The 26,094-nt window shown below is 39.8% G+C and overlaps 2 protein-coding genes across 2 annotated transcripts; both read right to left on the bottom strand.

Moving 5' to 3' along the window:
- Nucleotides 1–650: 650 nt before the first annotated feature.
- LOC140346555 (integrin alpha-2-like) lies at nt 651–18,791 on the bottom strand. The gene is made up of 30 exons (XM_072432681.1): nt 18,698–18,791; nt 17,151–17,268; nt 16,357–16,466; nt 15,925–16,016; nt 15,662–15,776; nt 14,487–14,614; nt 14,000–14,148; nt 11,818–11,968; nt 11,568–11,733; nt 11,346–11,422; nt 10,693–10,831; nt 9,690–9,835; nt 9,473–9,616; nt 8,923–9,126; nt 8,723–8,853; nt 8,328–8,491; nt 6,001–6,152; nt 5,731–5,841; nt 5,552–5,637; nt 2,952–3,093; nt 2,771–2,854; nt 2,602–2,678; nt 2,449–2,532; nt 2,189–2,291; nt 1,991–2,101; nt 1,805–1,924; nt 1,518–1,631; nt 1,339–1,428; nt 1,137–1,253; nt 651–1,054 (listed from the first exon to the last, which is right to left on the bottom strand). The coding sequence occupies exons 1-30, from the start codon at nt 18,741–18,743 to the stop codon at nt 977–979; spliced, it is 3,549 nt and encodes a 1,182-aa protein (XP_072288782.1). The 5' UTR covers nt 18,744–18,791; the 3' UTR covers nt 651–976.
- A 2,597-nt stretch (nt 18,792–21,388) lies between these two features.
- Nucleotides 21,389–25,292, bottom strand: paip1 (poly(A) binding protein interacting protein 1). The gene is made up of 11 exons (XM_072433295.1): nt 24,889–25,292; nt 24,225–24,361; nt 23,953–24,150; nt 23,716–23,828; nt 23,483–23,594; nt 23,293–23,418; nt 23,114–23,220; nt 22,929–23,046; nt 22,802–22,856; nt 22,643–22,727; nt 21,389–22,191 (listed from the first exon to the last, which is right to left on the bottom strand). The coding sequence occupies exons 1-11, from the start codon at nt 25,088–25,090 to the stop codon at nt 22,092–22,094; spliced, it is 1,353 nt and encodes a 450-aa protein (XP_072289396.1). The 5' UTR covers nt 25,091–25,292; the 3' UTR covers nt 21,389–22,091.
- Between the last annotated feature and the right edge of the window lie 802 nt (nt 25,293–26,094).

The raw sequence follows: 26,094 nt of genomic DNA, 5'->3' as shown, positions 1-26,094 counted from the left end.
GCAAGACCCACTTTTCCTACACATTGTACTTTGCTGTGAAATATCTAAAAGGTAAAATCACAAATGTTTATTCCATTTCTATTAGACTCCTTAACTTCTTCTTGTATTCTAACAAAAATCTGCATTTCAATAATAATAATTTTAGCTGCCCCCCATAGAGTGATGGCGCCCGAAACATAGGGGAATTCTGGCTTTTGTCCCCCAGGGAGATTATGACATGGTCCCATTCTAGAACAGACAGATGTCCCCCATCTGTGTTCACGTGTCATCACAACCTTCTTGAACTAGTATAGTTTAAAACTGAGCTAGGAGCTAAGATGAGCTAAGATGATTTCACTGTCAGATTGCAGATTTGTTGACCTGGTTTATGGTTCATATCTCTGAACTGGACTATCCACACGAAAAGTCTTCAATTAGACTAAATAAACAAAATTATTTGCTCACAATAGCCTCAGGAAGTGGTGCCGTTATTCAATTCCAACAGTGTTCGTGCTATTGCCGGTTTGTGAATATTTCTAACAAAAACAGAAATCTCCCATAGAGTAACAAAGGCCCTGCCCACCACCGGAGATCATGACATCATCAAATTGTATAACGTGAGCACAACATTCAACATTTTAATTATTGTTCAACTGCTTTTTTGATTTGTCTACCAAATGAAGTGAACAAAAAAACGTCATTACTTCCCCTCTTTTGAAATCTTGCTGGTTATACTACATGGTAGAAACACTTTAAATAAAGATAAATTCTAAAGGTGCAGCTTCTCACAGAGAATAGTAGTTGTTTCACCTTTTGCATTCACACTAGTAGTAGCACTGTAGACCAATAAACCCCCGGCAAGACAGTAAACAAAGACACATTTTTACATCTGTCCACATCTGCTTTCAAAATATTGCCAAATTAGTTTCAAGTAGTCTATTTGGACAAAGAAAAAAGAAAACGATCAAATGAAAGACTACGGTAGACAAAAGAATCCTCACAACACCTCATCCTCATTCGCATCCTCTTCTGCCTCTTTTTGTAGTTGTTGGTACTTCCTTTTAAAAAATCCAAACTAAAATAAAAGATGAAGGCATTTTTAAAAAAAATAGGCATTTATGTGTATACCTAATCTGTTAATTTTAATAAGTACTTACCTTCCACAAAAGTCCAATAGCCAGAGCTAAAAGAGCCAGGCCTCCGAATACGCTTCCAACAATAACTCCCACCGGGACGTCACCTTTCTCTCCAGGCTTGTTAATGGTTAGCACCACCTGACCCAGCACATTAGTTACACCAAACATTACAAAGCACAGACTAAAGAGAATATAGCATATGTGCTTGGCTGTATATCCTCACAGGAAGTTGCTTGAGGCCAATTATGAGCAAATCAGGGTTAGCTGTCTCAACATTCACACTGGCAGTCAACTCCACAGTTTGGTACGTCGCCTGCAACAAACAAACAAACACTTGTAAGAGCAGTGTTTAGTAATGGATGAAGAAAGTCATTTGAAAAACCTCTACAAAACTATACTTACAGTTATAAATGTGCCATTCCATATTCTTGTGTTTACTTGTATATAGTAGTTACTTATTGCTTGTGTGTCTTTAATGATGCATTTTATTCGCTGGCATTTTGCAGTTTGGCAATCCTGTTGGTTAAAACATGCCATCAATCACTATTAATAATAGTAAATATAAACATTATTATCATTTGTACAGTATTTTGATGGCTTTTCATTTATTTTTTCAACAGCATCCTGCTTTTTCATCTAGATGATATTGATCAGTTGATTTTGAGGGATTTTTACAAAATGTTTCTGACCAGTGTGTCCGAGCCTCTGAAGCTCTCCTTGGTAAAGGACACTTTGTGGCTCTTCCCACCAGAGAGGAGATTGAGTGGATCAACCAGTGCGCTGACATCAGGGCAGCTGACCGAGCCTCCCTGCGGAGAAACCTCCAGGTGGTTACAAGGCTGAATATTTCAAAAATATTTAAAAGACTCACTCACGTTGGATGTATCCACATTCGTAATATAGAGCAGTTCATTCCCTCCTTTGCTAGTTAGTGGCAGATTTATGTCCACATACAAGAGGTTGACTGGAAGGATCCCCGTTGACACCTTTCAGGTTAAATACGTTTCTTGTAAATATACAATCTAAAAACAAGCACATTCAGAGGGACATGTCAGGTAAATGGCCCATAGTACCTTTACTGTAAAGTTAAACAAAGGGCCAATGTCATCTGGAGTTGTCACTGTTTTCACCACTGAAATGGCTGAGTCAGCCACATAGAAATTAATGTTGGTGTTCCTGCAACAGAACAGACAATTTAATATGATCACATTTGGGAGAAAAATGCTTGAATCTGTCTAAAATGTTTTAGAATACTTTTACTATTAATGTGTGAAAATATTCTACCATTTCGTGTACCACACTTGATTATGCATGTGTGCATGAGTTAAACTACCTGGACAGAACGATGCCTGCATCATACCGGACAGGAATAGAGATGGACACTTTGTTGTCTACAGGTTTTTCCTCTTTTCCATCACTGAAAAAAAATACTATAAATCGCATGTGTATTGATATTGTGTCTAAACTGTATTATTTCCCATTTTACCTTTTAGCCTCAAATGTTACCCCAGCTTTGTTCTGCAATTGCTCAAGGTTGTAATCAAAATTGATTTGAAACTGAACCTGTGTAATTAAATAGCAAGGTCCACATATAAATGAGTAAGTACCAAAGTCACCATTAAAATGTGTAATTTTGTTGCATTGTCTTGCCTTACCTCTTCATTTGTCCTTAACAATGGGTATCCCACTTGGCAGGTCACTGCCTGCGCCTGTGTGGAAGTGCAGCTCACTTTGTCTGTCTGAGGATTCAAGACGTTGAGTTAAACACTGAAACTTTCAAACGACGCTGTCTAAAGCAAAATCTAAATGACATGCTCATGCTGAGTGAGTGCTTACTGGAGGAAAAACTGAAGAGTAGTAGAGATTGCTGGAGAACATAGCCACCACCTGTGTGTTGTAGGCATTTTCCTTTTTGTTCTTAACACTAACTATGAAGGACAGCTCTTTGTCATTGGCTGTGACCAGCACTGGGGCAGAGCTGCAACATAAACACATTGTTTAATATTTCAATTTTGATACAAAGGAAAAAAATCATAATAGACTTTAACACCACAATAATAATAAGAAAACAAACTTTTACACAATAGAATGTAATTTTCAACACAAAAATTCAATTATAAGTTTCTAAAAAAGGACCATGTGGTCTACTGCTACAGTGGGTTGCAAAACTGTTTGTACTCCTGGAACTTTTTCACATTTTGTCACGTCACGACCACAAACTTATATAAATTGTATTGGCATTTTTTGTGAAAGAGCAACACAAAGTGAAAATCATATATAAAAATTATACATGATTTTCAAATCAAAAAAATAAATAAAAAACTGAAAAGTGCAGCAACAAAAGTATTCAACCTATTTTCCCTGAGTGTATCCATCGGCTTTCAGAAGTTGCCTGATGATTGTTGAAAGATTGAATGATGATCTAATGTTTCAACAGAATCCAATCCATGTGTATAATCTAATCTCAATATAAATGCAGCTGTTCTGTGAAGGCCACAGAAGATTATTAAGAGAATGTTGGGGAGCAAACAGGATCATGAAGTCCAAAGAACACACCAGACAGGTCAGGGATAAAATTGTGGTGAAGTTTAAAGGAGGGTTGGGTTATGAAATCTTTTCCAAGCTTTGAACATCGTTCGGAGCCCTGTTCAATCCATCAACCGGAAATGGAAAGAGTATGTGAAATCTATAAACCTCTGAAAACATGGCCGTCCACTAAAACTTACAGGTCGAACAAGGAGAGCTCTGATCAGAGATGCAGCCAAGAGGCCCATGGTATCTCTGGAGGAGCTGCAGAGATCCACACCTCAGGTTGACAGGGAATCAGTCCACAGTACAGCTAACAGCACTACACAACTCTGGCCTTTATGGAAGAGCGGCAAGAAGAAGCCACTGTTGAAAACCGGCCATGAGAAGTCTGGTTTGCAGTTTCCCATAAGCCATGTGGGGTCAGACACTACATGTGGAAGAAGTTGCTCTGGTCTGATCAGACAAAAATTTATCTTTTTGGCTTAAAAGAATACTACCACATGACTTAGTGGCACATGACTCTGAACACACCATCCCCGCAGTCAACATGGTGGTGCAGCCTCATGCTGTGGGTCTGCTTTTCTTCAGCAGGGACAAGGAAGCTAATCCGAGTTGATGGGAAGATAGATGGAGCCAAATACATGGCAGGAAGAAAACCTCTTGGTGTCTGCAAAGACTGTAGACAAGGGTGAAGGTTCACCTTCAGCAGGACAACGACCCTAAACATAAAGCCAGAGCTACAGTGGTTCAAAACTAAAAATATTTATGTTAGAATGGCCCAGTCAAAGACCTAAATCCATTTGAGAAACCAATTGCAAGAGCTTGAGCATAAGTTTCAGGGCCGTATACGGGAGCCTTTTCCAGGGGTCGGGGGCCAGGGAGCTATTTTTCTACCTTTCTGACCATAACGCTGGCGTGAAGAGGTTGGACTTGGCCGCTGGAGGCTGGAGTGGGATGGTGCCATTCCATATGGTGATAGTGTTCGATCCAATGACATGACATTCAAAAGCACCACCTGTGTGCGTGATGTTTGTCATGGCCTCATATACAGGCATTGAAAGTGCGCAATAACTTTGTTTGATTTCCCATTTTTCAATGTGTTTCGAAAATAGTATAGATATTTGATAAAATATGGAAATGTCCGTGCTCCACCTGTATCATTGCATTTTGCATTTCTAAATTCAGTTCCACGTTAGGCTCATTTCTCTGTGAATATGTGACTGATTATAATAAAACATGAAGCATTTTGAAGCTTAAAATACAGAGAACATCTGTGTCCCACAGTCTTTCTGTGTTTGATCTGGTTTATCTGCTTCCTGCACATTTGACCAATTAGACTCAGACTGGGACAAGGATTATGGTTTAATGTGATGTGAATGTGTTTCACAAATAGATGTTCCTCTCTGAGCTGAGCACATGAGTTTGTACGGTCCAGTTTGGTCCAGACCGCGCAGTACCAGCTGTCCAACGCAGGAGGTGTCCAGCAAAGAGCTTTAAGCGCATACAATTACCACATACAATTTGATTGTATTCATTATTCTATAACTTATCATTTGTGTTATTTATGCCCATGAAGGTTGTTTCATTATGATTATTAGGTTATGATTATCTTGTCCATATGGGGATAGTAAATATATAAGATAGAGCAGTAATGAGCATAAAAATATCGCTTTATACTACATTGTTTTGTTTTGTTTTAATTTTTAATCAGCTCTTTTTGCAGTTATTTATTTCATTGGGTATGGTATTTATATACTTATGTATGTATAATTTATTTATGTTAACATGCTTAGCATTCACAGTATTATAATAAGTTTAATAATCTGCACACCTCTGTTTAAGACAGTATTTTGTCAGGTGAGAAAAAAGAATGTTTGGGTTGCTGAAAAAGGGAACCATAATCTCACCTGGACAATTGTTTGAGTGTCTTCACATTGAGCACCAAATCACTGACACAGACCTCATCAGAACCACAGTCTTTAGTGAAGGGGATCTAAAACAACCACACATTCACAAATGAGCCTCTTCAGGCAGACACTTGGACACGAGTGTCCAAGAGTATAGAGTTTTTAGTTTAAACACTTACAAAAAACTCCCAGGCCTTGGTGGAGTACATGTCCAGCACTGGGTTTGCAGTTTCACTTTGTTGCTCAATCTCAACTTTCAAACTGATGGAGTTGACAAAATCTGGAGCCTCCTTTTAAATACAAAACAATAATAGAAATAAACTAAAAAGGCTTTTTATACATATTCTTTTTACCAATGTTTCTTACATTATTAATGGAATTTGGACAAATATTTAGATTCATATGATCATATCCAAAATTGACAAACAAAACAAACATTGAACCCTTACCTGGACATACACCTCATAGACATAGCACAAAGCTACAGATGCTATTTTGGCCTTTTCATTGAAGAAGCGTTCATTGTTTTTTGAAAAAAGCCCCCTTGACGTCACTCGAGTAGCTTGCAAGTCTGCATCCAATGTCAAAGTGTATGATATGTCTGAAAATATAATAGTTATATTTCAGAACTGTTTATAGCTGTCATGTTACAGGTATATATATATATATATATATATATATATATATATATATATATATATATATATATATATATATATCCATCCATCCATCTTCTTCCGCTTTATCCGAAGCCGGGTCCCGGGGACAGCAGTCTAAGCAGGGACTCCCAGACTTCCCTCTCCCCAGACACTTCACCAAACACCTCCGGGGGGATCCCGAGGCGTTCCCAGGCCAGCCGAGAGACATAGTCTCTCCAGCGTGTTCTGGGTCGTCCTCGGAGACTCTTCCCGGTGGGACATGCCCTAAACACCTCCCGAGGGAGGCGCCCAGGAGGCATCCGGAACAGATGCCCGAGCCACCTCAGCTGGCTCCTCTGGACGTGGAGGAGCCGCGGCTCTACTCCGAGCTCCCCTCGTGTGACTGAGCTCCTCACCCTATCTCTAAGGGAGCGCCCAGCCACACGGCGGAGGAAACTCATTTCGACAGCTTGTATCCCCGATCTTGTCCTTTCGGTCATTACCCAAAGCTCATGACCATAGGTGAGGGTAGGAACGTAGACTGAGGATGGTAAATTGAGAGCTTTGCCTTTTGACTCAGTTCCTTCTTTACCACAAAAGTCTGATGCAGCGACTGCATCACTGCAGCCGCTGCACCGATCCGCCTGTCGATCTCACGCTCCATCCTTCCCTCACTCGTGAACAAGACCCCGAGATACTTGAACTCATCCACTTGGGGCAAGGACACCCCACCCACCTGGAGAGGGCAAGCCACCTTTTTCCGGTCGAGAACCATGGCCTCGGATTTGGAGGTGCTGATTCTCATCCCAGCCGCTTCACACTCGGCTGCAAACCGTCCCAGTGCATGTTGCAGGTCCGGGTTTGATGGAGCCATCAGGACAACATCGTCTGCAAACAGCAGAGATGAGATCCTGTGGTCCCCAAACCGGACACCCTCCGACCCCTGACTGCGCCTAGAAATTCTGTCCATAAAAATTATGAACAGAACCGGTGACAAAGGGCAGCCCTGGCGGAGTCCAACATGCACTGGGAACAGGTCTGACTTACTGCCGGCAATGCGAACACAGCTCCTGCTCCGGTCATACAGGGACCGGACAGCCCTGAGCAAAGGGCCCCGGACCCCGGACCCCCAGACTGCCGGAGCACCCCCCAAAGGACACCCCGAGGGACACGGTCGAAAGCCTTCTCCAGATCCACAAAGCACATGTGGACTGGTTGGGCAAACTCCCATGAACCCTCGAGCACCCGATGGAGGGTGTAGAGCTGGTCCAGTGTTCCACGACCGGGACGAAAACCACTCTGCTCCTCCTGAATCCGAGGATTCTCCTCTCCAGTACCTTGGAATAGACCTTACCTGGGAGGCTGAGGAGTGTGATCCCTCTGTAGTTGGAACACACCCTCCGGTCCCCCCCTTCTTGAACAGAGGGACCACCACCCCGGTCTGCCAGTCCAGAGGCACGGTCCCCGAACGCCACGCGATGTTGCAGAGACGTGTCAGCCAAGACAGTCCTACAACATCCAGAGACTTTAAGTACTCGGGGCAGATTTAATCCACCCCCGGAGCCCTGCCACCGAGGAGTTTGCGAACAACCTCAGTAACTTCAGGCCGGGTGATCGACGAGTCTCTGAGTCCCCGGTCTCTGCGTCCTCTTCGGAAGACGTGACGGTGGGATTAAGGAGATCCTCAAAGTATTCCTTCCACCGTCCGACGACATCCCCAGTTGAGGTCAGCAGGCCTCCACCCGCACCGTAAACGGTGTTGGTGAAGCACTGCTTCCCCCTCATGAGGCGCCGGACGGTTTACCAGAATGTCTTTGGGGCCGACCGATAGTCCTCCTCCATGGCCTCCCCGAACTCCTCCCAGCCCCGGGTTTTTGACTCTGCGACAGCACAAGCTGCGGCCTCCTTCTTCAGCCTGACGACATCCCTTACTTCCGATGTCCACCACCGGGTTCGGGGGTTGCCGCCGCGACAGGCACCGGAGACCCTGCGACCACAGCTCCGAGCAGTGATATATAAGTCCATCCATTTTCTTTCCATCCATTTTCTACCGCATTTTCTATTATTCTATATATATATATATATATATATATATATATATATATATATATATATATATTCTAAATGTTATAACTCACCCAAGGGCCCAACGGGGGTCTTCGGCCTGAATTTAGTCGTGAAGCAAACTTCGGCCTTAAAACAAGAAACTTTGCGGCCTTTTATGTCACAAAGTTGACTGAGAATGTTTATTTTATCTGGGGTAAATGTGACTGTGGATGTGACTGATGCCACCCCTCTGGACCTAAAAAAGAAAAGTTTAAATGTAAAAACCAAATGAGTTAAGAATTAAAAAGTCAAACGAGAAGTGAGCTATTGGATGTTATGAAAAGCAGGGTAATCAGTAAATCTGGGGGACAGCTCACATCCCAGAAGTTGGATAAAGATACTGAAGGGATAGAGGTAAAGTACTGTTGTTGCATGTGTGGCGAGGTATAGATGGATGAATAAATATTTCATGTTGGTTTGCATTTACCACAACTGCACCACTTTTCCATAGGCACCAACTGAAACATCTGGGAGTGTGTCACCATTCAGGTCTCTGTAGCTGTCAAGTGAACGCCCAAAAAACTGCATCTGTGGATCAAGTTTTGAGCCATATATTTTCTGAAAAGGCAAAAATTAAGTTCAGAGGGAATACACGTGTGTCATTTTGAAAGTATTCCTGAGATTAACCTGTGAAAACTGTTTGTTGACAGTTTTTTTATTGCCATTGAAGATGTAGAGAACACCTCGTTTGTTGTCTTCAAGTGGAGCCCCCACAACAACATCGCTGTACCCATCCAGGTCAAGATCGGGCACAGCAGAGATAGCCATACCAAAACGGGCGTTTTCTGTCAACTCAGGACCCACAAGGAGGCCCTGTTCATTTAGGATGCCCTACACAGAAAGAATTATGTGGTATATGACATTTTAAGGAAACATTATCTGAAAGATATGGGGGATATGAAGATTTGTATTCTTACATTGATCATCACGATTGTCAATTAAATTTAATTTAGTCTTAAACCAATTAAAACTGCTATCCTTTTTATTTTCTGAACATAAGCCAATGAACACAACAATTGTCAATTTTTTTCTCAAGTCTGAACACTGCTCCAAACCACATGCCTTTGAGTTTTTTTTAACAGAGAAAAACAAATTGAAAGTGGATAACGCAAAAATCAGCAATTGAAATTCCGAATGAAAACAATTCAAACATGTTTATTCAGCATTAACCATTTACCTTTGTGACAGATAAGATGTAAACAGCTCCTTGCTCTCTCTTCAGCTCGCTCATAAACATTGGTGCACCAACAAGTAGCACATCTGTGACTCCATCTTGGTCCACATCCAGTGGACACAGCACACTCCCAAAATATGACCCAATCTATGACATCAAACTAGATTAGGTTCAAACAATGTTACGTTTTGAAACAAAGACCAGACAATGAAGCCAGTACCTGTTTTCCTCTTTCAGAGTCAACGACATGGACAAGCTTCTGTGCGCTCAAGGTGTAGACGATGACCTGTCCTGAATGGTTAGAGCGCGGCGCTCCAGCAACGAAGTAGTCTCTGTAGCCATCGCTCAGTGTGCACACAGAGTAACCTGAAAGCATTGTACAGTTAAGGTGAGCCACTGCAAGAAAATAGGAAGAAAATACATCCAACTATTTGAAAGAGCTTCTTTAGCTTACTTACATAAATGTAAGGAAAAATATGTATTACAAGTTTTTCATCATGTATTTTTTAAAAATCTAAATAAATAATCTGTATAAATCTGAAAAACTGAATTTAATTTCTTCATTTCATATTAGCTATAAATAAAATGTAATAAAACTTTTTGTTGAGTACAAGATTAAAATGTTGTAGTTGTAACTTTAAGGGGTGATCTTTATGTCCTTAAGTCAGGAAAATGTCTTTACATAACTACCTTACAATGTTCCATGTAAATCTATAGATAAGATTGATTGATTGATTGATTGATTGAATGAAATAATATAGAATTTTAAGGTGAGGATTTGGCAAGGTTGTTTTTTCTAGGTGAAAGCTTATATGTTTAGAGAGCAAACAAACCAATAGACAGAAAAAAGCTTTTGCCTGTAGTGTCTCGTCCTTAGGCATCAACATGTAACATTTCATAATCTATTTCATCAAAAATGTTGGAGATGCAAGCACTCAACAAACGGTAGCTTTGTTTTTTTATGCATTGATAACATTTTATATTGTTGCTTTTTATACAAGTTTCTGAAATTTAGAATCTGTTCCCTGTTTTTATTTTAATTGGGGAAGTGCAACTAATACATTTGTGACATTCCAGAAACTCGCTGATATTTTTAATTGGGAAAGTAGTCACAGGATAGACCCAGAATGCACTTCTCTTTTTCAGATCATGTCATATACATGACAAATGATCAATCTTTAATTACCAAAGTGGATAAAATAGATGAGAGTTGTAAACTGTACCGAGTAAAGAGCTGTGGTTTCCGTCCTGAAGAGTCGCTTCGAAGGCGGAGAATGGAAGAATATCCACATCTGAACCACTCTGATGAACAACCGTCCCACTCCACCCATAGGCTCCCACTGCTCCCATCACCATTGTGTCCTGAAAAATGCGAATATAGGTGCAAACGGATATTGAACATATAAAATAAAAAAATATGTGAATGTGTATTAGAGTTGTATCTTCGTTTTATGTTAAATGCAGTTAGACTATAATCTGGTCATCCAGGTGAATCCTCACAATATTTGTTTCACAGTGCAATCCAATCACAGTGCAGGATTGTAGTTTGGGCCGAACCACAGACCATAATGGGCGGAACAGAATCAAACAGACAGACGGCTTATTTTAGAAAATGTATGGACTATTTTTAAAATGTGCAAAGAAGAAGCACTTTACATATTTGAGAACAGGGAATAAGTCTGTGCTTTTCTCTGACTGGATTTAACAACTGTTTAATTTCTCACTTATTCCGCTGCCGTGACACTTTAACCAATCAGATTCAAATATTCCCCTTTTTCCGACCACTTTCAGCGCGAGCCTGTCCACATTGATATTAAGTGCCTCATCTTGATGGTCGACAAAAGTTGCCTAGTGCGCACCAATAGGGTAACCTTACCTGTTGACTTGAGTAGTGTGCACTAAATCCCACCTGGGACATCTCCATCTTGAAGTTTTCCCCTCCTTTTCCAGTGCCTTTAAGACAAGAAAGACGCACTGTAAATACCTTGTGTGGTGCTGTTAATCCCTGGTTGTTTAGACATGCTGTGACCTGCAGCCCCTTAACACGATTGTGTGGATGAACACGTATGTACAGTCACAACTTAAAGGTAATGTGCACCTTCAATGTTAAAAATGCGAGTCCCCAGAGTTCCTGCGATATTGGACAGGGCGGCCTCCTCAGACACATTGAAGAAGAACTTTTCTGCTGGAGAGCTTGCAATAGATTTGATTTCTTTTATCAGGTTTGCTGCATCAATGTTGTTTCGGTTGTAATAGCCCAAGACCTAAACAGAACATCAACTATTATTATTATAACAATTACAAAAATAAATGAATACATTTGGGATCAGACGACACATTTAACTTACAGCAATTCCAAAGCGTGTGACTTTATTATTTTCGCAGATTTTGATGGCTGTATCTTTGATGCTGTTGTCATGGGACTCTCCATCAGTGACCACGACCATGACGTTAGGAGCTCTAGATCGACCCCCATAGGCCTCGGTGAAGAGAAACATACTGACCAGACACACATAAACCACTAATTTCAACTTTTTGACTTGTGAATGTTGTAAAAGAATAGGGCTTTATTGCTTGATTAGCTTTGATAAGACTTAATCATTTGCTTGCGCTCATGTTCTAGTATTTGTCTGGCACCCTTTTGAAGTAATATTTGAATTGAAAATCTACAAATGTTGAAGCTCATTGTCCATTGTAAAAAAGAGACCACTTAGAAAGTTTTTGTTTCATGTGGAGTTGCCTATAATGATCACACGGTCCCCCTGCCAACCACTGACTGTCACAGCAGCACAGGTGAGGAGTGAGCTGAAGAGGATTAAAGTGAGGAAGGCAGCAGGACCTGACGGCATCAGCCCCAGGCTCCTTAAGTCCTGCGCAGATGAACTGTGTAGAGTTATGGAGCATGTCTTCAACATGAGCCTGAAGCTGAGGGTGGTACCACAGGTCTGGAAGACCTCCTGTCTGGTACCTGTGCCTAAGACACCGCGCCCCAAAGACCTCAACAGCTTCAGGCCAGTGGCTCTCACGTCCCACCTGATGAAGACACTGGAGCGGCTGGTCCTGGACCACCTCCGCTCCACCGTGAGCTCAGCCATGGACCCGCTGCAGTTTGCATATCGGCCTGGCATCGGAGTGGAGGACGCCGTCATCTCCCTGCTGCACCGCTCTCTCTCTCACCTGGAAAAGCCTGGCAGCTCTGTGAGGATTCTGTTCTTCGATCTTTCCAGCGCCTTCAACACCATCAGCTCCTGAGGGACAAGCTGGAGACTGCTGGTGTGGAGTATGACCTGGCAGAGTGGATCCTGGACTACCTCACAGACCGACCCCAGTTTGTGAGAGCCCGGAACTGTGTGTCTGACACTCGGACCTGCAGTGTGGGGGCGCCCCAGGGCACTGTCTTCGCACCCTTTCTCTTCACCCTTTACACTGCAGACTTCAGACATGACACGGACAGCTGTGTCCTGCAGAAGTTCTCTGATGACTCTGCCATCATCGGACTCATTACGGACGATGATGATGCAGAGTACAGGGGACTGGCGCAGGACTTTGTGGACTGGTGTCAGCGGAACCACCTCCTCATCAACGCGGGGAAGACCAAGGAGATGGTGGTGGATTTCCGCAGACGCCACCCCACTGCCCCCTCACCAGTGAACATCCAGGGACGGGACATTGAGTGAGTGGACTCATACAAGTACCTGGGTGTTCATCTGAACCACAAACTGGACTGGACTCATAACACAGACGCACTGTACAGGAAGAGCCAGCTTCAGTGAGAGACTGATCCACCCTCGCTGTGTGAAGGAAAGGTTTCGTAGGTCTTTCCTTCCTGCTGCTGTCAGACTTTATAACAAACACTGTTAGTACTGAACACTCGCAATACTGACCTAACCTAATACAGATGTGCAATTCTGTCATATGTGCAATTGCTGTTGGAATTCATGTGCAATTCATGTGCAATTACTGTGAAATTCATGTGCAATCTATGTGCCGTCATGACACATATTCATGTGCAATTACTGTCGTGATCACATGCAATGGTATTTATGTATTTATTTATTTATTTGTCCATGGGAGTTTTTTATTTATTTATAGGAGATCTTCTACTGAAAGTGTTTTTCAGACTTCCTATAAGTGTTCTGTTCTTCTGTATCTACCTCTGTATCTACCTGCGTTGCACCAATGAAATTTCCCCATGTGGGACAATAAAGGAATATCTTATCTTATCTTATTAGCAATAAAACCAGGTCCAAACATCTGTATTTAGACATTCCACGAGAAAATTCGACCATAGTATTCTTCAGTGCGTTCCACCTCACATTCAAAGTGATGAAAACCAAGCATCGTTGTCAAAACAAAATATTGAATGATCAAAATCACTCATGATGCGCCTTCAAACAGAGAACTAAACCTCATGAGCACAGGCTCTTTAGAATCTTCTGATGTCATGTGAACTCAAGCAATTGCAAAAAATAATTACAATGAATCTACAAATAATGTATGCACTATGGCGTCCCAAAAGCAAGATCTCACCAGGCGTGTTGAAGGGCATTGAAGGTGTTTGTTGAGTGGCCGTACATCTGTGTTATTCTTGACACTGCATCCATCACCTGATCCTTGGTGCTGTAGGCATCAAGTTGAAACTCCACTTGAACGCCCACAGAATACTGAAGCACACTGACCTGGCGTTAAGACAATAGCAATGTTTAAGAGCACATGACCAAGAGGTTTTTATTATTTACACTTTTCTTGGCAGGATAGTGGTAAATATAAGTCATATTGTTACTCCAAGAGGCAACATCCCACAGTTTGTGAAAACAATGGGAAAAAAGCTGAAAATAACAGGAAGTTGAAGTTGAATTCTAAAAAGGAGTCTCTATTTTTTTCTGGCAGTTTAATCATTCAAACTAGGGAAATATTAAGTTCAATGATACTTTTGCGACACTAGTAATCAAACCTGTCACATGTAATCTCAAAGTAAATTCAAAATGAAGCAGTAAATAGATATGATAAGACAGACCCGTGTTTTGTCCCGTCCGATGTCAAATGATGGTATCAGCTTCTTCAGAAATTCATTCATGGGTTCCCAAGGATAAATACTGTTAGAGCCATCCAGGACTATGACAACGTCCATAGGAGCACCACACTCTGCAAATGTTATAGCTTTAGTTATCCATACTGTACTATTCTCTAACTCTATTAGTAAGATTAGGATCAATATAAGATTAGCATCACACATAGACAAGTCACAATAACAAATATCTGTTTGTGTGTTATGACTGTCAGTAGAAATATCACTATTGTGTTCTCCTGTCTAATAAAACCAATGGGCCAAAAACATTTAGGCTTTGAACTGCACTGAATCAGCTCTTATAGTGTGTGCATGTGCAATTTATTTGAATTTTATTCATTTATTTTTTAAAGGATTTTTTTGCCCATAGACTTTATTAAACAGGGCAGCTTAGTGTGAAATAGGGATGAGCGAGAAGGGAGGACATGTGTGCTGCCGCCTGGCGACCACCGGGCAGCGCACAAAAATATGTTTTAATTCTATGCCATGTTTTCACACTATAATATAGAGCTACTCAATATGAAAGTCTGAAAATACATTTACTAACATAAAGATTTATCTGAAATTTGAGCTGAAATGTCCTATTAAAAAATCAAGCTTCTGTAACATTCCAAAGCTGTTGAGTGTAATTGTTCAGTTTAAATGTATTCTCTGTTTTGATTGGTTTAGGCAGATACAACCTCGGGGATGTTAAGTGTGACATCACAGGTCCAATGCTTCAGAGTTTTATTGACGAATAAACAGCACAAAAGGGTATTTTGTCTGGGCCTCGGGATTATTTTAAGACAAAGCAGGGAACAGAAATATTTTCACACTAAATAATACCAGTGGGTGAAACTATTTTTAGCATTCATTTTTAATTTTAGGCCCAGATTAAAATTAATAATTAAAAAATATATATATCTTATGTCTAAAATTATCTCAGAGAGAGACTGGACTTGATATTTTTGTGTGATTTTAAATTTCAAAACAGCTTTACTGAAAATTCTGGAGCAGTTTTAAATCACCAAAATGACTCCTGATCAATGTACATGATGTTGAACTCTGTTGTATACACAGAAGTGAGCACAGTAGAGAACATCTCCACAATAACATGTAAATATAACAAAATGTCAATATTTTACTTTGAGCAGCAGGAGAGAAGGCTGGTTGAGGTTGGAAGAGGGGACTCATTTTTGTACAGATTCCAGGGTAGAAATCTTGATCACCACAGCGCTGCGCCCACAGTGGACCACAAGTCTGACAAAGGCAACGTATGTGAATCAATTTACAGGTGAAATGTGTCAAATTTACAGCAAAAGTACCATGCGTTTCTTTTAGTTGAGATCTTATCAACAAGTAATGGTAGTTGGAGCATCTTCTATGTTGTGCACAGGAACAAACCTACCATGTAACCATTGACTGCAGGTATCCTGGTGAGGGTCAACCCAACAGACATGTTGTCACTGATTCCATTGACGCCAGGTAAATCAACTGTATCTGCAGAGAAATAATCAATACAATGTATTGTTGGATCAACTGTCAGACAAGAGAACTTTTCTTGTTTGATGCAGCATTTAGAATCAGAATCAGAAAAGTTTTATTGCCATGATCAATGAACAAAATTCACAAACATAGGAATTTGCTTTGATGATTTGCCAACAATGAACAATGATAAAAACAAGATGTATAAAATCAAATAGGACATGCATTGAAGAAAAACAATTTAAATGTAGTATAAGATAAGAGTATAGACTTACTATGTACACACATTTACAGTTACGCTAAATGTGTGATGCTTGTGGAGGTTACATTTGAGTAGAACCTGGTGAAACGGTACCTTGGATGTTAAGTTTGTCACAGGTGTTTCTTGACCCTGAGATGGGACACTTGTAAACATCCCCCTTTCTGTTCTGGCTGTATCCACTCCATGGAGCACCAACCAGGAGCCTAGAAAAGATAAACCTCGCTGAAACAACAGGTTGGCTCTTAAAACATTTTTTGGGCCCAACTAATGACTGAACATTTTAAGCAAAGTTATGTGTTTCTGAGTTTTCAGTCATATTGAATCAGTACACCTGCACACACTGTGTAAAACTTACTAAACGTCCGAATGACGACAGAAGATGAAGGTGAACAAATTACACAGCACAATCTGACAAGATGCCACAAGTTAAAACATATCACATTCTTATTCTATGTTACTCAATCAGCAGCAAACATCAGGAAATCCTGTGTGATATATTACACAACTCAACTTATAAAGAATGAATGTATGTGAGATTAGAAGCCTAATGAATATATTCTTCATCAGGGCCTGTGGGTGTTTTAAAGTGCAATAGAACTCAAGTTTGACTTGAAAATATGACTTCGGAAACCATGTGCTATAAAGGACTAAAAGATGAATACAAAAAATATAAATAACTTGGCAATTAATATTAGTAGCAAACCAATAAGTATAAGAATTGTTATTTAATTTACAAATGATGAAGAGGACTTTTGTAGAGCGCAGATGACAGTGGCCTACATGTTTCTGTTCTGACAGGATTAGACAGGTGAAAGATAATCAGTCCTGTTGAATATGTTTGGAGTATATGGTTTGTATTTTGAATATTAATCAATATAAATCCACACCATTTGCCTTCGTGGTTTGTTGCTTGTTGCACTGTGTATCCAAATTCTTGTTGTCCGGGGCCACTGAAGACCTGAGCGCCGGAGGTGCCAATGTTGAAGCAGTGTGAACCATCAGCTGCTGTAAGGACACGTAAAAGTTATCTGGGCTTAAAAACACCCCTTTCAATAATAAAACTCTTTAGTTTTACAGGCATGGGCAATAATGACAAAAGTGAACACAACTATGTTTTTCTCAAGTATCCTGATGATGATATTAAGCCAATTTTATTTCAATTGTGTCTTGAAGAAATAAAAAACATACTAATGAGTCTCCGTCTAGTGTCATGCTTGTTATTGTTGTCTATTGCTGTGCTCTTGCAGATTTCTGTACATGTTATAAGAAGTAATCTGTTTTTAAGATAAGAGAAGAGAAGCCTTTATTTGTCCCACAATGGGGAAATTCAAGTGTTGCAACACAAAGTAAGTACAGAAGTAAACTACAAAGAACAGATAACTTGTAGAAAACTTAAAAAAAAATAATAGAAAAGATTTTACAGTAATCTTTTATATTTTTGTACTAATCCTAATTGTACTGTGTGTAATAATACCTTGCCTGGGACTACAGTTGGAAACAAGCTAAACTACAGCTAATACTGGCACATTTACAGAAAGGTCGATTGATGTGCACTGTCCCAGTTCAAATAAACTAATAACAAATAAATAAATACAAATAATCTGCCCATCGCCATACTGTAGCCATAATACAAAACAGTGAAATATCTGGTGAAGTCTTTGTGTGAATCAAACATGACTGTACATCTGCGTCAAAGAGTGTAATTTGCGTATGTTTGTGCACCAAGATGGGACAAGTTCTCACAGGCAGCGCGAGCTCATCACCCTGAAGAATGTAGTCCTGCTGGGCTTCAATGAGCAAACTAAAATAGAGATAAACATGACTAGATAAATGAAGTTATGGCTTCAGTAGCTTTTGTTGACCAAGCACATCCAGATGACAATGGTCACCCAAATAGTTGACTAAATCTATGTTGACAAGTTTAACTAAAAGTGCATTTTTCATCAAGTACTTCAATACTTTAACTCAAGTAGACAGACGCTTTGTGACATGTAATTATTTCCCTGAGAATTTTTTTTTTGCTCCTGTATTATCTTACTCAAGGAACAAAATTAATCACGTCTTCAACTACTGAAAGTGCTTGTGACATGTTTTTGTGTGTTTTTCTAATAATTACTACTTTTTGTGGGATTGTAACTGGTAAAATAGGTATCATCTTTTTTTTTTACACCAGACAAGAAATATTTTATGGAAGAAACTGAGCAAAGACAAACCGCCTAAAGAAAAAGTATGTCTTTGGGCAGTACCACGCCTTCACTTCCAGCAGCATCATGCCACATTCAACTCATCAAACTGCACTAACAGCACACGCGCTGGTTCAACACTCTTATACTTTTCGAGATCAAGAGGAATGAACTTGCTTTAAAGGTTTGGCTACACACGAGATCGTAGGCTAAAACCTGGAGCTTGAAGAGAAAGCGCGTGTGCCACTCACCGAGGAGCAGCAGGGTGCAGAGGAGGGTCCCGCAGGAGCGCTCCATCGTCGTCTGCGCGTCTGGAGCTCGCGGAGGTGAAGATGAGCGGGGCGTGACGCAGCGCGCGCCTCCTACATGTGGTCACTTACCTCACGTTTCCTTGCGCTGGACCGTGCACGAGGGAAAGTCCATTCATTTCAAACCTCTGTGTTTTAATGCTCTGCAGGACTATCACTATCTCTGTGCATTTAAAGCATCTTTAACACTTTAAACTTCAAGATGGAAAACATAGGCAAACAGCTTTCACGAATAAACCCACGGAGTTAATGATGAATTACAAATACTAAAGTGAGGAAGACATCTGAAAGGCTCCAGTGAAGTGTGCGTGAGGAAGCGAGAGGAAAAGACAGGATGTCCAAACAATTGTCCCTCTCTTTTCATTTTCAATCAGACACTTCTTTTCACACGGCGCCTCTGGAAAGAATCTGAGCTGGTGTTTCACACAACTCAGACATGAGAATATAAGATAAGCCTTTAGAAGATAAGCCTTTCTTCGTCCCACAATGGGGAAATTCCAGTGTTGCATCTCTGCTTTCTTGTGGCTAACAAAATATTAACATAAATTTAAAATATATGAATGGACTACAAATGAACTTTTACATGTTTTAACTGCCTGGCATCATTAGGATTAAATACTGCAGGGTTGGATTGGAAATCTTACTTTTAGGACTTTTAAACAATGACGTGTTGTTCTGGCTCTAATTCAAAGGATTCGTGGTCATAGTGTTCAGTTGTCATGAAAACTGCCCAGTCTTAATCAGATGCTGAGTCCTTTGCACTAGACCTTTATTTAGTCATGATTCATGTGTAAGTCACCCACCTTTTCAAAAGCTCTGCTGACACACTTCCTGGAAAAAAAAACAGCTTAGTTTAAGTTACTCTTGAATTAACTTGTATATCTCAGAAGTGGTACTGCATTTCATTACGTGACTGAAAGGCATGGACAAATATTACGCCAACACAAGTACAAGTTCAGTCAAAAATACTTTAACTTTTACATATTATTTGTTAATAACAAAAGTATTCAAAGAATTCATAAGATACAGGATTACTTGAATTTGGTTTGATCATGTTTAGTACATTTTGTAACAAAGAACAAATCTAAAATATGAAATTAGAGACCATATCTGTCCAGAGAACACATCAGCACAAATCCAGTCTGTGAATATCATGAGGCTTTAAATGGGACTAAAGACTATCAAAATAAATACTTTGTGCTTGAAGTCAAAGTAATAAGTATTCAACACAAATATAACTCAAGTAAAGTACAGATCCTCAACAACTGGACTAAAATGCAGTACTTTAGTAAATTAGTTACTTACCGCAACTGAATATTACATTTTATTGTGCTAATGGAACACTAATGGCTACTATTTTAGTTGTTTGGAACTAACCATGGAAATCCTGCTGGTGTGAATCACAGATAATATGATGCATCGCAGGTTTACTGTATATGTTGCTTCTCATTCGTAGGAAATGTTTATTGTTTATTAGATATACTCAAAAGTACCCCAACAGATACAACATCTAAATAAACAAACAAACACATACTTATTAGTCCAGTTGTTTTGTCCGATTAGCAGTGGGTGCCACGTGCAGCTGCTGGTTTGAACTATGGCGCTAATCCCAATCTTTCACTTCTGTCTGCTGACCAAAGGGAATGTGGGACTAAAGCAGGGTGAGCCAGCCTCACAAAGCCATGACATGAAACAGCTAATGGTTCCACTTTGGGACGATTCGCTCTGGTAGAAATGTGGCTGTTGATGTTTCAAATGTTTCAGTGACAGTACAGTTTTATTGAATAGTCGTGGTTGTTTGGATTTGTTTGGCTCAGAAGTAGCACACTAAACTATAAATTCAATGTGATAATTACTTATTTGAAATTAGATTTTGTTTCAGGCTCACATGGAAATCAAGGCAAAAATCAATTGACTTGAGTAATGTTTAAAGAACATTCACCAAAGGAGTCAAAAGCACTTGGCCATAACACAAATAAACCTACTCACCACTACATCATTTACTATTTGATAAATAAAATGCTATTCATTGGCCATCTCTTGTGGTGAACCACATATTTCAGTTACTTTGTGATGACATGATGGAAGAGACCGACAGCCAATATAAAATATGCATCTTCAATAAAGTGTGGGAGCAACAAATCAGAGAATGGCTTAAGGGAAATTATAAAGGGGAATTATATTGAGACCACAAAAAAAACAACTTCTCTGGAACAAACAAAACTGCTCCCATTGCACTACTTCAGTGTAAAGAGTTTAGACCTGTTTCTAATCCCACGATTGTCAACACACCCGACACAAGAATAAAGCTGATACAAAGAATCAATATAAAGGCAAATACTAATGTTTTCTATTCCTACTATTATTACTATCATTATATTACTATTATGATTATTATTATCATTATACATTGTTATATGGTACACCTTACCGCCGAAGCAAGTTCCTGGTGGTTCTGAACTGTATTCACCAACAATGGCAATAAAACCTTTCCTGATTCTGATATTCTACATCGATAGATATGACCACTAGAGGGCAGCAATGCATTTTAAATGTTTAAGTTTTAGACCTATAACATGAAGCAATGTCTGTTAAAGTGAATTAGTTGTACATTGATTGAACAAACCAGCATACTTTCACATTATAAAGTTATTGTTTTTTTATTGCAGGCAAAAAACATTAAATAATATGTACAAACTATAAAACAACATTCTTTGTATGGGCTCCGAGAAGTCTTTCAGTTTCTGGATAGAAAAGGAAGCCTTGTATTTTGATAAAATGAAATAACTTTATAAAACAGCTTTTGCACATCTAGGTAATTCCCTAAAAACTTGAAAAGGCAAAACCCAAAATGTTTTGTTTATGGGCACTTAAAAGTGCAGCCAGGTTTACATAAAGCAGGAGGCCCAAATAATATTGGCAACTACACGTTTCAAATGCAAACATACTGGATGTATGCACACTATGTAAAACAGATGAACTAGACCCATTTTAGTGTTGCAAAAGAAAAAGCGGTTGACTTCTTTGCCATAAACCTGACCTCAGAAATGCAGGAGCTTTTGAACAAACTTGATAACAATTCACAGCACACATTTAGTCTATTGGCATTTTGGTAGATTTTGCTCAAAAATTAAAACAAAAAACTTAAAACATTGCAAACATTTATCCCAGTGATTGTCCCCAGTTTCTAATGCAACACAGCTGACTAAAAAAGGGTCAGTGCAACTATAAACATCTTTTTTTTTATTTATTAAAACACGTGCTTGTAGTAAACGTTTAGGCTATTTGTTGTTATTCTGTTAAATATTCCAGCATCTTAAGTGATAAAAACATGTGCCTACTGAGAACCACGACTTTGACGCTTTCTTTCTGCTTCTAAACAAAAGCTCTCAAAAGCCTCTTCTATTTCCGGCTCCATCTCATCCTCAAAGTCATATCTGAAATTGAACAAAACAGGGAATTAGACATTTTATGTTTGTATATAATTGACTTTTTAGAGACTGGCTCATTTCACAGAGGTGAAAACGGCTAGAACCTGGTTAATCCCTCTTTGACAGCACTTTGCTGACTGAGGCTAAGAGGAGGCACTACAGGCCCTGGTGAATGGAGGACCAGTCAAACATATTGCAGGGCCTCACCACAATTTACATGAATGACCTTTGTGGTCCTGCAAAAAGGGCAGTAGAAAACAGGTACCAAAAAAAAAAGGGTTTGCTATTTGTAATTGATTAATGGAGCATAGGTATTGAAAAGGATAATATATAGGTACTGGTATAGTTTACTGAGGTAGAACCAGAGACTACTAGCCAACTAAAAAAATAATAGTGTTTTTTCCTGACATGGAAAGAGAAGTTTCTCCTGTACATGGCATTGCTTTTGATAACTTACCCATCAGAGCAATTTTCATTTTCCCCATCAAATTCATGGAAGTAATTTTGTTTGTCCATAATTTCTTGGTATCTCTCAGCATAATCTGATAATAAATAATTAGAATAGTTATTATTTTTTATGCCACTTACAAATCATCACAAAAAGAAAAATCTGTACCTGGGTCTGCTGCAGTAAAGGGAGTGCCATCTTCTGTGTAAAATATGGGTTCATTCTGCAAAGAAGACATCACAATAAACCAAACTTCAACAATATCAAAGTGAGAAGTAGCAGAAAAGACCATTACCATGAAGTAGTTAGGATCATTGTCCGGTGTGGCGCTGCTTGAAGCTGTAGCGGCTTTTACTCTGCCCCAGTCACTAGATCTGAGCTCCACCAGTTTCAGAAGCATTTGTCGTACATCTCTGTCACATTAAAGTCACATTTAAATTCAACTCAACGGTAAAGTAAATTAATCTGGGATATACACACCGACTACACGTGGCATCTAGTAAAACCGTTTCTATTCTTTGTATAATTTCATCCATGTGTTTTTCCCTTTTACTCTTCCACTCGTCATCTAAAACTGAGCCTGTCAGCTGCACAAAAGAAAACCGATACGTTTAAGAATTAATTAGGACAAACACTGTGAAGCAAAGAACATTTCAGACCTTAAGAAGTTTGACAGCACAGATGAGATTGGCATCCACAGGATGAGAGAGGAGACTGATCATGAGATCTTTGAGTGCAAAAAGAAGAATCTGAGCCCTGTTTATAGTTCCTTTTGCACCTTTAACCTAAAGCAGACAATAATGAGTGTAATGCAAAATGACAGTATTCCACAATTAAGCTTAAACTTACCTCAAGGTGAAGGTAGAGCTCAGCCAAAAAAAGCACATAAGAATGAAATCTTTTTTGGGTCTCAGTATCTCCACGAACAGCTTTATCCCTATCTTCATATTCTGCTTGACATCTGTGAATGGAGCATGTTTTGAAAATGACTGTATGCATAAACTACAGAGTAGAATACAAAACAGCTAGGCCTTTGAAACATCATCATATCACTATATCAAAGAAATGTAAAAGAAAATTACCTTTTCAAGAGAAGCTGGCGAAAGTTGCCTTTTGCGGGGCCAATAGTGAGATGATGGGATAGGTAATTACAAACCCTCGCACCCATGTAAGAAAAGTTTGGGATTTCAGTAGACTAGAAAAAAGAAAAAACAAAACAGAATCTCACCCAACACCTTACTAAGTAAATATTTAAACCGCACTGTGGTAGTGGTGCAACACAAATCAAGACTTTTCTGAAAAGTCAGTGTGACTCAAACCTTAGAGTACATGAGTTCCACCAGCTCCTCCAGCAACTCTTCAGTACAGACATAAGAACTGAGCATGTTTTTTATGTCGTCAACATCGGACTCAAAAGACCCTGGTGAAGAGCTCAAGTGGCCAAGAAAGTCTGTGACCATGTCTGCCAAAGTGGGCTCATTATAGTATCCATCGTCTGCATCATACGGAGGGGACTCCTATCGAGAGGGTAAAGTGTTTTGTGTCATTTGTATGTTTTAATTAAATTCCAGAAATAGTAGGATCCTTGTACCGCATAAGCAAAACACGCAGAGGGAACAAACTCAGGCGCATTTGCTGAAAGTTTTGAGGACTTGACGACAGAGTTCAGGTCACCGTACGCAGGTTCACCAACAGTGTATTGCTGAGGACTTTTCGGACAGTTCCAGTCTGAAAGAGAAAGATCACATGGTTTATCAGCATTTCCAAAAATGTTCTTTGCAATTAAATCAATACAGAAATACATTTTAATTAAAAAATAAATAAATTTAATAAAAAAATAGATAAATCAATACTAAATTATGTCACCCAGCCCCATTTGTAGTCCATTTAAAGTTGGATAATTTCAGCATAAATATAACAATAAAATATAATAGTTATAATTGAAAATGCAGTAGTGAACAGTAGGTGTAATTACAAAACTAGTAAATGTAAAAGGGTACTCAAAGTGTGGGACGACATGGGGTGCTCGAGACAAAAAAGGACGTGACCCACTAGTTTATCACACACAGAGGCTTTTCCAAACACTCTACGATGTAGGAGTTGACAAAAACAGGACTGATTATTGTACAGCATCTGACACTTTCAAAACCAAATAGAAAGGACCTTCATGTGTAAATGAATGTGAAAGCATCCTGCTGCTGAGGCTAGTGTGGTTAGCTTTGTTGTGTCTGCTGCAGCGCTGGACCTGGCGCTACCTGAGCCTGCGTCGCTGCCGCCGCTGTTTGCGCTGCTCTCGGATGAAAAAGGCGGGGAGGTTCGCGGCTGTCGGAGTGGCTCCCTTTGGTTGAAAATACCAGGTTTGACGTCTTCGTCCGCAGTAGCACCAGGACACCCATAATCTCCCGGATTCACGCGGTTTCTGCCTGCCCCCGGAGCTCGGTCAAAAGGATCGTTCATGTTGACTGGCAGCGTGTAATTCTTACAAACCGCATGAGAAAAGGATTCAGAAATGTCTTCCGCTACTGTTTTCTTTGAACTTGTGGCTTTCCCTTTTATCCTGTATGAGATCGCAGCTTATCTCTCTTCCATGTTGTTGTTGTTGGCTAGTCTTTGAGCTGTGTACTCAACTTTTAGCCGTTTAGCCCACTTCCTTCCACTAGCCTCTGTGCAGTGACAGACTAAAGTGCTGCCATCTAGCGGTGTGGAGGTGAAGAGGTTATTTACAGAAATTACACATTGGCTCAATAACTGACGTGAAGCAGGTAATCCAGTGAATGTTTACAGTTTTCTTTGGTATAAATGTATTTCAAAAGTGTAAATGTTTTTCTATGATTTGTGTTCTGTTATATTTTCACTTTGACCCAGGTCACTTGAAAAAGAAGTCTCGATCTCAATGGGTGTCCACCTTGTAAAATAAAGGCTAATAAATATATACATTTATTAATTACATAATGATTTTGACTCTCTCACCTTGCCCACTACAAATATGTGTTGCAGACCTGTCTGTGTAAGTACTATTCATTAGTTGTTTTGGCCTCAAGTCATTTTCCACTTGTTTCACAAATCTGGATCACATTATGCCACATAGAAACCCCAGCCAGAAATGTTGAGACCCACTTTGATAAAAGATTACGGTGCTCATTTTGTGTTATTGCTGTTTTTCCCTCTGTGCCAGTTTCTTGGAGAAAGTCCAAACATTCATTGGTCTGGAATGAACTGGATGTGAAATGCTAACTGGATTTTTGTTCTTAGAAGGTGTTTACATTCTTTCCACCAAAGCTAAAATGGACATTATTTTTGAGTTTTGGGGAGCAATAAAGTTTTTCTGAACAGAAAAATCTGAAGCAACAGTTTTAATCATGTCTGGATTACAAATCAGTTTAGTTTTACCAGAAAACCATCAGAAACTGGCTTCATGGTGGTGGCCTGTGGCCCAATATGCCCCTATACTCACTGCCCAG

This window comes from Eucyclogobius newberryi, unplaced genomic scaffold, assembly GCF_026437365.1.
Source record: "Eucyclogobius newberryi isolate DKJ021-1_F unplaced genomic scaffold, fEucNew1.0.hap1 SCAF_6, whole genome shotgun sequence".
Classification (NCBI taxonomy): Eukaryota; Metazoa; Chordata; class Actinopteri; order Gobiiformes; family Gobiidae; genus Eucyclogobius; species Eucyclogobius newberryi.
This window is presented reverse-complemented; position numbering and strand designations above follow the sequence as displayed.